Source organism: Rhincodon typus, chromosome 10 (assembly GCF_021869965.1).
Source record: "Rhincodon typus isolate 14 chromosome 10, sRhiTyp1.1, whole genome shotgun sequence".
In the NCBI taxonomy this organism is placed as follows: Eukaryota; Metazoa; Chordata; class Chondrichthyes; order Orectolobiformes; family Rhincodontidae; genus Rhincodon; species Rhincodon typus.
In genome coordinates, this window is record NC_063341.1 from 32,049,927 (window position 1) to 32,062,243 (window position 12,317).

The window sequence follows — 12,317 nt, forward strand, 5'->3', positions numbered from 1 at the left end:
TCTCACATGAAGATGGTTAGGGTAGTCAAAGTATTATTTCAGAGCTGTTTCGGGGAGCAGCCCTCGGCCCAACCACCTTGTGTTGTTTCTTCAGTTGCATCCTCTCTACCATAAAAGTCAGAATGCTCACTACTGATGGTGAGTAATTTAGATCCATTCAGAATCCATAACCATGATGCAGCCAAATCTGTGACAATACTGGATTACCTCCAGGCTTGAGTTGACAAGAGGCAGGTAACATTCTCCAGTAATCTCATTAATCTGTGTCCATCTGGTAATTTGCATTCTCTGTTTTTCAGTTTTTGCTAAACTGCAGTGAACAATATCTAAAATGGTACATTATTCTCCTTCCCTGCTGCTAGACCTCAATATATCATTACTTTTATTATTTGGAAAATAAAATTGAATGTATTATCACTTGCATGCCATTTAGGAAGTCAGTTTAATGTAAAATGTTAATGGACAATATATCAAGAGTGTAGCAGGAGTTTTCTTCTAAAACTTTTAAAATCACTGGTGCTCATACATTGTTCTAGTGTAGTGCTAGTGCTACTGACTTCTGGTTCACGGGGTTCCTGCAGCCAACAATAATATCAAAATGAATTTGTCAGATTTTCCAAGGCCAGCAACAGGAAAAACCGTATTTTACTGTATCTTAGCGACTGCCAACCATGCAAGTGCAATATAATAGGAAGTTAAAAGGAATCGCCAAGTATAATGCTACAATTTCTAAACAGTTCACAAAGATGATGTGTCTTGTTTTTCAGGAGATCATGGTAGGCTCACAATACCAGGCTGATGTTCCTATAGGCATTTATAATTACAAAGAGAATGAGAAAGGTAAGCTATTTAACATTTTAAACTTGTGTTTTGGCAAGTTTGGAGTGGGTGATAAATTGTTTATCTGTTAGATTCAGCATCGTGAACTGTTCAGTTGATTTGTTTCTAGACAGCTTTATACTTAAAGTTTTCTAATTTTAGAACACCTACCAATTTATTAGACACAAATAAATCTGCATCATTTTGTGAACTGATCTTTGTGTAGTTATACGAGACTTTTCAAATGCTGTTCCCAATGCTCAATCTTATTTCACTGGGCACTGAATATGCCAAAAATGTCTAAATTCTGAAAAGAAATATTCCATTCAGCCAATTCAGTCTATTCTGCTGTTTTGATTAATCTGATTGATAGTCCTACTTTCCCACCTTGTCCCCATAACCTCTTGTTCCCTTACTGATTCAAAATTTATGTATCGCTTTGAAAATACTTTAACAGTCCAACCCTGACATCCCTCTGCCGTAAAGGATTCCACAGATTTATTATATGGGGTGGGTGGGGGAAAGCGGTATGGGAACCCTTGCTCTGAGGTTATGCCTTTTGGTGCTAGGTTCTCCCACATGATTCCAGATGAATTCTGCTAGCACCTTGTATAATTTTACACTCTCTTCCCTTGAAATATAGGCCAGCAGTTCCTTTATTTTCCTAATATCTGCTGAATTTAGCTGTAGGCTTTTTGAGTTATGCATGAGGACCCCAAATCTGTCAGTGCTACAGCTCTCTGCAGACTTTCGATATTCAGAAGGTATTGAGTTCCGCTACTCTTCCTGCCAAAATATGTAATTTAACAAAAACCAAAGTTGCTGGAAAAGCTGAGCAGATCTGGCAGCATCTGTGAAGAAAAATATCACAGTTAATGTTTTGGGCCTGGTGACCCTTCCTCAGAACTGATGGTAGCTGAGGAAATGTCAGCTTATATGCAGAAAATAGGGAGGGGGATGGGGCAGGGAGTAAATAATAGGATAGGGCCTGAAGAGAGAGAAAAGCAGTTGGATAGATGAAGGAGTTGATAACGATCTGGCTGGGAGTGTGAATAGTTGTTAATGGGGACTGTTAGTGACTAACAATAGATAGTGTGTAATGGTGGGCTAAGTGATAACCAGGCCTGGTGTGTTGGGTAGGGGGCTAAGACATGGGAGACTTTAAAGTAGCAGGCAGCAGGTAGCTCAGGGTCTTTTTTGCGAGCAGAACATAGATGTTCTGTGAAGCAGTCACCCACTCTACCCTTCGTTTCCCCCATGTAGAGGAGACCACGTTGTGTGCAACGGATGCAGTAGTCTAGATTCTGGGAAGTACAGGTGAAGTGTTGCTTCACCTGGAAGGTATGTTTGGGCCCTTGGATACTGAGGAGGGAGGAGGTAAATGGGCAGGTGTTGCACCTTCGCCGGTTGCAGGGGAAGGTGCCGTGGGGATATGTTGGGGGTAAAAGAAGAATGGACCAGGGTGTCCTGGAGGGAACAGAAGGTGGACAAGGGAGAGGAGGGGAATATGTGTCTAGTGGTGGCATCTCGCTGGAGGTGGCGGAAATGGCGTCTCATGATCTTCTGGATGTGGATGCTGGTGGGATGGTAAGTAGGGACAAGGGGAACCCTATTGCTGTTGTGGGAGGGAAGAGAAGGGGTGGGGGGGGAAATGGGTCGGACCCGGTTGAGGGCCCTGTCAACAACGGAGCTGCGGAATCCTCGGTTGAGGAAGAAGGTGAACATGTTGGAGGCTCCCCTTGTCAAAGTTGGCCTCGTGAACATATGCGATGGGCCGGAGGAACTGAGAGAATGGGATGGAGTCTTTAGAGGAAGCAGGATGTGAGGAAGTATAGTTCAAGTAGCTGTGGGAGTCAGTGGATTTATAGTGGATATTAATGGCCAGTCTGTCCCCAGAAATGGAAACAGATGTCGAGGAATGGAAAGGAGGAGTCAGAGATAGACCAGGTGAAAGTGAGGGCAGGGTGGAAATTGGAATCAAAATTGATGAACTTTTCCAAATCCGAACGAGAGACGGAAGCAGCACTGATGATATTGTCGATTATCAGAGAAAGAGTTGTGGGTGGGAGCCAGAATAGGACTGCAATAAGGAATGTTCCACATACCCCACGAAGAGACAAGCGTAACTAAGGCACATGCGGGTAACAATGGTCATCCCTCTGACTTGAAGAAAATGAGAGTAGATAAAAGAGAAGTTGTTGAGAGTGAGGAGGAGGATGGTGGTGGCTGAGGACTTTGCTCCAGGAAGAAACGAAGAGCCCTAATACCCTCCTGGTGGGGAATGGATGTGTAAAGGGATTGCACGTCCATGGTAAAGAGGAGGTGGCTAGAACCTGCAAACTGGAAGTTGTGAAACCAGCGTAAAACATCAGAGGAATCATGGATGTGCGTGGGGAGAGATTGGACTAGGGGAGAGAAGACTGAGTCAAGGTAGGAAGAGTTGAGTTCTGTGGGGCAGGAGCAGGCTGAAACAATGGGTCGGTCTGGACAGTCCTGTTTGTGGATTTTTGGAAGGAGGTAGAAGCGAGCAGTGCAGGGCTGAGGAGCTATCAACTTGGATGCAGTGGTGGACAGGTCACCAGATGAAATGAGATCAGTTACCGTAGTAGATACAATGGCCGAATGTGTCATGGTCCAGGAAAGGATAGGAGGAAGTACCTGAGTCTTGGCGCTCATACCTCTGAATTGTAGAGGACAGCACGCCAGATTACAACAGCATCACCCTTATTGGCAGGCTTAATAACAAAGTCCGAGTTAGATTTCAGTACACGGAGGGTAATCAGTTCGGGGGGAGATGGGCAGAGAAATTGAGGCTACCAATATCACGTTGGCAGTTCTCAATGAACAGATCAATTGCAGGTAAAAGGCCAGATGGAGGGGTCCAGGTGGAGGCAGTGTGTTGGAACTGGGCGAAGGAGTCTGTGGGACAGGGAGAGGACCGTTGCCCAAAGAAATGGGCATGGAGGTGAAGATGGCGGAAGAAGAGTTCAACATCATGTCGTGTCCAAAATTCATTAAGGTGGGGACACAGAGGAATAAAGTTGAGGCCTTTGCTGAGTATAGCATGTTCAACATCGGAGAGCGGAAGGTAGGAGAGATGGTGAATACCCGACAGGAGGTGGGGTTGGGAGAGGGGATGGAGTCAGATGGAAGGGGAGGAGAGGAAGGTTCTAGAGGGCCATGGGTATCTCTGAGTTGTTGCATCTTGTGAGCCTTGAAGCCTGAAAGGAAAAGAAAAAGTTGGTTTTAACACAACGAATGAGCCGGAGGGTGGAGTGAACTGCAGAGTGGTGCAACCCTGAGCCAGTGTTGCGATGCTGTTGGAGAGGAAGGTCAAGAGTGTGCATGTGACGTCACTTGGCCCTGAGTGTGGCTCTCGGGATGCTGCGAGAGCAGCTGTTCATGGATAACTTAACATTTTCTCGCGTTATATTCCATCTGCCAAGTTTTTGCCCACTCGCGTAACCTGTCTATATCCCTCTATACTAACTGTGTCATCCTCAAGAAAACTTTCTTTATCTATATATAAATGTTCCTACTAGAGAGAGCAAAAACCTTATCTTGAGTAATAAGACAGGGCAAATGACTGAAGTGATGGTAGGGGAACACTTTGGGTCTTATGATCATATTACTATTTGTTTTAAATTCCTTGCGGAAAAGGATAAGCCTTCCATTAAAAATTAAAGTTTTTGATTGGAGTGAGGCAAATTTTAATGGAATGAGACAAGAACTTTCAAAAATTGTTTGAAGTAGACTGTTTGCAAATAAAGGGATGTCTAATACATGGAAGGCTTTATGTTTCTATTAGAGTAAAAGATAAGGCTGGCAGGATTAGAGAACAATGGTTAAGTAAAGATATTGGAGAGGTATTAAATGAATATATCACATCAGTTTTTTTTACTGTGGAGAAAAATTGAGGCTAGAGAACTCAAAAATAAATATATTAATATTTTGAAAACAGTTGACATTACAGAGGAGGAAGTGCTGGAGGTCTTAAAAAATATAAAGGTGGCTAAATGTCCAGGACCTGATCTAGTATATCCCAGGGTTTTGTGAGAGGTTAGGGAGGAAATTGCAGGGCCTGTTGTAGAAATATTTGTATTACCTATAAATGCATGTGAGGTGCTGAATGACTGGGGAGTGGCTAATGTTGTGCCTTTGATTAAGAAGGAATGTAAGGAAAAACTTGGGAATTATAGACCTCTGGGTATGACTTCAGTGCTGGGTAGGTTGTTGGAAGTGATCCTGAAAGATAGGATTTTATGTGCATTTGGAGAGGCAAGGGATGAATAGAGATAGTTAGCATGGTTTTTTGGGAGGGAAGTCGTGTCTGTCAAACTTGATTGAGTTTTATGAGGAAGTAACCAAGAGGATCGACAAGGACAGAATAGTAGACATTGTTTACTTGGACTTTAGTAAAGCCTTTGACAAGGTTCTACATGGTAGTCTATTTAGTAAAGTTAAGTCACGTGGGATTCAGGGTGAGCTTGCCAATTGGATACAAAATTGGCTTGACAGTAGGAGACAGAATGGTGCTGAGTTGTTTTTCAGATTGGAGGCCTGTGACCGGTGGTGTTCCACAGGGATTGATACTAGGTCCACTTTTGTTTGTCATTTATATAAATGATCTGGATGAGAATATAGGAGGCATGGTTAGTAAGATTGCAGATGACACCAAAAGTAGTGGTAGGGTAGATAGAAGAAGGTTATCTAAGATTACGAAAAATCTTGATCTTCTGGGTCAATGGGCCGAGGAGTGGCAGGTGGAGTTTACTTTGGATAGATGTGAGGTTTTGCATTTTAGGTAACACAAACAAGGACAGGACTTGTACAGTTTATGGTAGGGTCTTGCATAGTATTGTTAAATAGAGACGTGGGAGTTTAGGTACACAATTCTTTTAAGTTTGCATCACGTATATCGTGGTTAAGAAGGCATTTAACATACTTTCTTTTGTTGCTCAGAAATTTGAAAATAGGTGTGAGATGTTATGTTGAGGTTGTACAGGGTGAGGCCTGTTCTGGAGTACTGTGTCCAGTTCTGGTTACCCTGTTATAGGAAGGATGTTATTAAGCTGGAGAGGGTTCAGAAGTCATTTACCAGGATGTTGCCAGCAATGGAGGGTTTGAGTTATAAGGAAAGGCTGGATAAGCTGGGACTTTTTTCACTGGAGCATAGGAGGTTGAGAAGTGACCTTATAGAGGTTGATTAAAATAATGAGGGGTATAGATAAGGTGAATGGCAGGTGTCTTTTCGCTAGGACGGGGGGTTTCCAAGACTGGGATATATTTTTAGGGTGAAAGGTGAAAAAAGACGAGAGAATTTTTTTTCCCCACAGAGTTGTTTGTGTGTGGAATGAACTTCTGGAGGAAGTGGTGGATGCAGGTACAGTTACAACGTTTAAAAGACATTTGAATAAGTACACGAATAGGAAATGTTCTGAGGGATATGGGCCAAGCACAGGCAGGTGGGACTAGTTTAGTTTGGGATTATGTTCAGCGTGGACTGGTTGGACTGAAGGATCTGTTTCCGTGCTGTATGATTCTGGCACTCCTTCCATTCCCACCTGAAATTGTGTCATCTGCAAATGTGGTGATAGTACATTAACTTACACCATCCAAGTCATATATATCATTAAATAATTGTGACCCCAGCACTGATCCCTATGGCATTCCACTAGTTACAGTTGCCATCCTTTATCCCATCTCTCTATCCTCATATTAGATCGCCAATTCTCTATCCATGCAAGTATAGTACTTTCAAAACCATAGGCTGTTGAATAGTCTTTATGGTGCCTTTTTGAATGTCTTTTAGAAATCCATATATGTTACATCTATAAGTTCTTCTTTGACTATCGTGCTTGTTACCTTGTAGAAGTCTAATAAATTTGTCAAGCTTGCTTTTTCCTTCATGAAGCTATGCTGACCTTGCTTGATTACATAATGTATTTTGGAATGCTGTGCTATTACATCCTTTTATGATGGGCTATAACACTGAAAATGTGAAATGGAGCAGGCTTTTTCACCTATTCAGCCTGCTAAATCATGGCTGATATCCTACATCAATGCCATCTTCCTGCATTCTCCCATATTATTTGATTTCTGTCTTGAATATCTATTTGATCGAGTCTCTACAGCTCTCTAAGAATCTAAGATTCACCACCTTCTCATATCAGTCCTAAATGGCGTTCCTCTTATTTTGTGACAGTTTTCTCTGGTTATGGAGCCTGTGTGGAACCTCCTCACGAGTCTTCTGAAAATCCCAAATACATGTCATCCACTAGCTTTTTTTTTATTTACTGTTAATAACATTGCCATGGATAGAGAACTCGCTAGTGGGCAGGAAACTGCACGTGGGGATAAGAAGTTCCTTTCTCAGATTGCCAACCCATGACTAGTGGGGTTCCACAGGGATTAGTGCTGGGACCACAACTGTTTACAGTATATATCAATGACTACGAGGAAGTAAGTGAATGTTCTGTAGGCAGATTTGCACAACGCATAAGTGGAAAGGCAGGTTGCAAAAGGGATACTAAATTTTTAGAGATATTGATAGATTAAGCGGGCAAAACAATTGGCAAATGGAGTATAATGTGGGATAATGTGAAGTTGTTTACTTTGGAAGTGAGAACAGAAAAACTGTTGCAGCAAACTCTTTATTAATCAGCATCTATTGACCAGAAGTGTGCTGGTTGCTCAAATATTCTGGTTGATCAAAAGGTCCACACAGTTAATGTAAAAACACATACTAAGCAATAGAAACGTAATGTGGGGATATACGCATTGCTGTTATACTTTATTTACAGCATAAATCTCTTTAAGTAATAAAGCAACTTTGCCTTAAATAAAACCTACCGGCAGACAGCCTTCCCACTGGCACCCTCAACTGACTACTCGGACATTGAAGAGATCGCGATAATACAGTATTTCAGGTATATAATTTTTGCCAGTTTATCGAGAGCACTGGTTCACAACATGTCAGTTAAAACAAAGTTGCAGTATTTAAATGGAGGGGGGAAACCTGGAAAAAGCTGCACCACAATGGGACATGGGATTACTTCTGCACAAAACGCAGCTAGCACACAGGTGCAGTAGGTAATCAGGTAAAGTAACAGAATATGGGCCCTTCTTTCAAGGGGTTGAAGTAGGGAAGTCTCTGCAACTATGCAAGGTACAGGTGAGACCACATTTGGACTACTGAATGCAGTTTTGGTTCCCTTATTTAAGAATCACTTCATTGGAGGCAGTTCAGAGAGCATTCACTAAGTTGATCCCTGTATGGACCGTTTCTGTTATGAGCAAAGGTTAAACAAGGGCAGGACTTGTCTGGTTAATGGTAGGGCCCTGGGTAGTATTGTTGAACAGAGACTCCTAGGGGTTCGTGTCATAGTCTTTCAAAGTTGCGTCACAGGTAGGCAGGGTGGTTAAGGTGTTTAGCACGCTTGCTTTCATTACTCGGACCTTTGAGTATTCGAGTTGGGGCGTCGATTTGAGGCTGTATGAAGTCAATTTTAGAGTACTGTCTGGTCGCCCTGCTATAGGAATGATATTAAATTGGAGAGGGTTCAGAAAAGATTTGTTGCCAGGACTGCAGGGTTTGAGTTATAAGGAGAAGCTGGATAGGCTGGGGACTTCTTTCACTGGAGCGTAGGAAGTTGAGGGGTGACCTTTGTAGAAGTTTATAAAATCATAAGGGTTGTCGTTATGGTGAATAGCAAAGGTCTCTTCCCTAGGGTGGGGGAGTTCAAAACTAGGGGTTTTATTTTTAAGATAACAAGGTGTAGAGCTGGATGAACACAGCAGGCCAAGCAGCATTAGAGGAGCAGGAAAGCGGACGTTTCGGGTCGAGACCCTTCTTCAGAAAAGTTTTATTTTTAAGATGTGAGGAGGAAGATCTAAAAGGGACCTGAGGGGCAACTTTTCACATGGAGGGCGGTTTGTATGTAGAATGAATTGCCAGAGGAAGTGGTGGATGCAGGTACCTTACAACATTTAAAAGACATTTGGACAGGTACACAAATTGAGGTTTAAAGGAAATTGGGCCAAACGCAGGCAAGTGGGAATTATTTAGTTTGGGAAGCTTGGTCGGCATGGACAAGTTAGATTGGAGGGTCTGTTTCCGTGCTGTTTGACTCTATTTTAGGTGCTGCCTTTTAATTCGGTCCTAGCCGCACTCACTTTGTACACACACTTTCCTAGACATACCAGTTGTTGGTACCTGTGTGGACCATGATGGCTGTATCCCCCCCACACAAAACCCTCCCAAGTTTCTCTCCATTGCAGAGCTGATGCACTGAACTCTTAGCGAGCAGATGCAACGTAGCCTTTTGGACTCTCTCTCTCAACTGCTGAGAACTATCTAACCTCCAGACTAAACTGCCCCTTACCATCACATTTCTGTTGACTCCTCCAGCTTGAATGGTTTCCTGTTAAACCAATGTCATGGTCAGTTTGGACATCCACCCTGCAGGCCCTGCTTTTCTCCATACATACCACCAGAACTTCAACTCTCAAATAAAAGCAAAATAGAATGGACAGCTGGAAATCTAAAATAAAGATAAAGTGCTGGAGAAACTCAGTGAGTCTGATGACATTTGTGGAAAGAGAAACAGTAAGCCTTTCAAGTCTGGTATGACTTTTCTTTGGAATGGTTAGTCATACTGAACTTAACATTAACTCTGTTTCTGTCTCCAAAGATGCTGCCAGACCTCCTGAGTTTTTCTACTACGATTTTATTTCAGAACTTCAAACATGATGGATAAATGCAATGACTAAGGCCAATGGTCCATCTAATTTTCTCAGCTGCGCTAGCAGCAACATCAGGTACCAGAAGTCAATGCTGTGATCAGGTTAGGGGGTGCTTTGGCTGAGGCACCTCCGCTTTTACCCACTTGATCCCGTAACTTTCTCCATTACTGTCACACCACCTGTCCTTGACTATGGATCAAAACATGCCTAAGGGGTGTGATCGTCTCCAGGAACTAGAAAGTGTCCAAGTAAAGTATTTCCTCCCCTCCATTGATGTGTTGCAGTTCAGTGACAATGAGGCAAAGTTTCTCCAAATGCAGATACTTACTGCAGTTGTGTTTGCGTTTTAGGCAAAGGAAATATCTGCATTCTGGAGCCACCATATATCACCTGCTTGGCATCTTTATATAATATTACTGTTTCAGTACTTGCATTTTGAATGGTTGCTATAGTCCTGCCTGTGCTTGGAATTTTATATTTTCAATAAATTTCTACATACCTTTATTGAAATTCTGTAGTTAAGATAAACAATAAAAACTCACCAGCCAATCTAAAAAGCTTTTACTACTATTAGTAAAACATGTGTCTCAGTTACTAAATTCACCCACATTTTGAAAATTACTGACCAATCAAATCAGCTACACTTTCCTGCAAGGTCATAATCTGGAGCCATAGATTGGATGCATGCTGTCTGACTCTGGGTTCTGTTCTTTCCCTTTTCTCCTTTCTGCATCTGTTCTGTTGAGCCCTGTAGAAATTTTAGCATGTGTCAATGTATCTTAGTGATTTAGAAAAAGAGTATCATGAAATTTTTACCTGTACCTTATTATTTAGACTTTTGAGGCTAGGATGATCATTGTAAAAGCTAAAATCAAAAATCTTACAAGAAAGCATGCCGTTTGCCTCTTTGCTAGAACATTCAAAATTGATCCTACTACTTGGAAGAGTTCATTGTTTTAAACCTTAGTATTCATTATTGGGAGTCATGTGACTAAGATGGTTTGTGAGTTTAATCCTTAGTTTTCGTTGTTAGCCAAAGTGTTATTACGGTACTACAGTAGCCTTTACGATCTTGAGATCAGAAGGAAGTCAGCATACGTTGCTCCTCCTCCTGATGTAATCCAACTTCAGACCTGTTAGGAGACTAGTTGGCTATGATATCCTGTAATGTTAAATAGCTTGCTGACAGTTTTTTGTTTAGGTTTGCATGTGAAGAATAGTCACTTGAGTGAGGTACTTAAAAATTCTATGCCACAATAAGTTGCTACTTGCAGAAAAATATTATTGGCAAAAAGAAATTTTATTATTTATTTATTTTTAATTTGCCAAATGTTTCCTTCAGATATCAAAGATTTTTTGAGACTTATTGATTGGTTATATCTTTTGTAAAAGTGGTACTCTTTTGTAAAACCTAAGATGCATTGCGAGTGCAAGTATATGGCCTAGATAAAAGCTGTGCACTAATGGATCTTATGAAAATCTATGTCTAGTATATGAGAATGAAGACCAGTTGTTGTGGAACCCTGATTTTCTGCCTGAGAATAAAGTGGTGGAATTTCTTTGTGATGCTAGTAAGCGCACGGGTGAGGAGAAAGGATTGGATGCAATACCAGAAGGCTCGCACATAAAAGACAATGAACAGGTTTGTCATGCACATTGAAATTGAAAGTTGTTGTTTTATCTGTTAAAGAGAAGCAACTTCCAAATGAAACCAGAATTTTGCAAAATAATAGTTTAAATTGGTGAATTTAGAAGTCCTAAAACTCTACGGTTTATCTATACTTTTTGAACCTGTTCAGGCAAACATAGGAAATTGGTATTACATTTAGTTTAAACAGACTTAACCATTAAGAATCATGAGTTAGTGGCAAATGTTTGCCTTAGGTAAAATCACTAACAACATTGCATAAATGTTTTCTTTTTGCTTATTCTTTCATAGGATGTAGGCATTGCTGGCAATGCCAGCTTTTGTTGCTCATCCCTAATTCCTGTGAACTAAGTGGCTTGCTAGGCCATTTCAGAGGGGTAGTTAAGAGTTAACCACATTGCTGTGGGTCTGGAAGTCACTTGTAGGCCAGACTGGATAAGGACTGCAGTACCTTCCCTGAAGGGCATTAGTGAACCAGGTGGGTTTTATGACAGTCAATTTTGGATCATGGTCACCATTACTGAGACTATATTCCAAATAATTTAATTGCATTTAAATTCCACCAGCTGCCTTGTGGGATTTTATGCCCCCAGGTCATTAGCCTGGTCTCTGAATTACGATTCCAATGACATTACAACTATGCCATCACTAAACACTTTAGTCTTTAGTTCAAAGTGCAGATTATTTTTAACTGCTTATTTAAACAATACTTTCTATTACACAACTCCTTCACAAAATAGGATTTTATTCTTCAAAACCAGTAGAATTTTCCGTTAGACTTTGCTTTTAAATTTAAAATCTGAAACAACTTCAGTACCTAAATGATTGCAGCAATGCATACAATCAAGTCATATATATCTACAAAATTTATATTGTCACCATTCTGATTCAAAATGTATTAATTTCCACTGTCAGACAATTTTGAAATATTTTATTTTAGGTTTCTTCTCATGTCTATATTAGTCACTATGAACAGTCTCTTGTAACAGCCATGCTTCAGTTGATGATACTCTGGTCTCTGAGTCACAAGGTTATGGGTTCAAGACCCTTCTAGAGCTTGAAAACAAAAGAAAGCAAGACTGATAATCCATTACAGAACTAATAG

At 41.2% G+C, this 12,317-nt stretch overlaps 1 protein-coding gene across 4 annotated transcripts in view; it reads left to right on the forward strand.

Annotated features, from left to right (window-relative positions):
- The window catches only part of LOC109930343 (mesoderm induction early response protein 1-like), a 55,507-nt gene that overhangs the window by 27,750 nt on the left and 15,440 nt on the right, over positions 1–12,317 (forward strand). For all 4 annotated transcript variants that reach the window (XM_048602423.1, XM_048602424.1, XM_048602425.1 and 1 more), the window contains 2 exons: positions 768–840; positions 11,055–11,206. In XM_048602423.1, the coding sequence (XP_048458380.1) occupies positions 768–840; positions 11,055–11,206 (225 nt within the window). The remainder of the gene's footprint in view (positions 1–767; positions 841–11,054; positions 11,207–12,317) is intronic.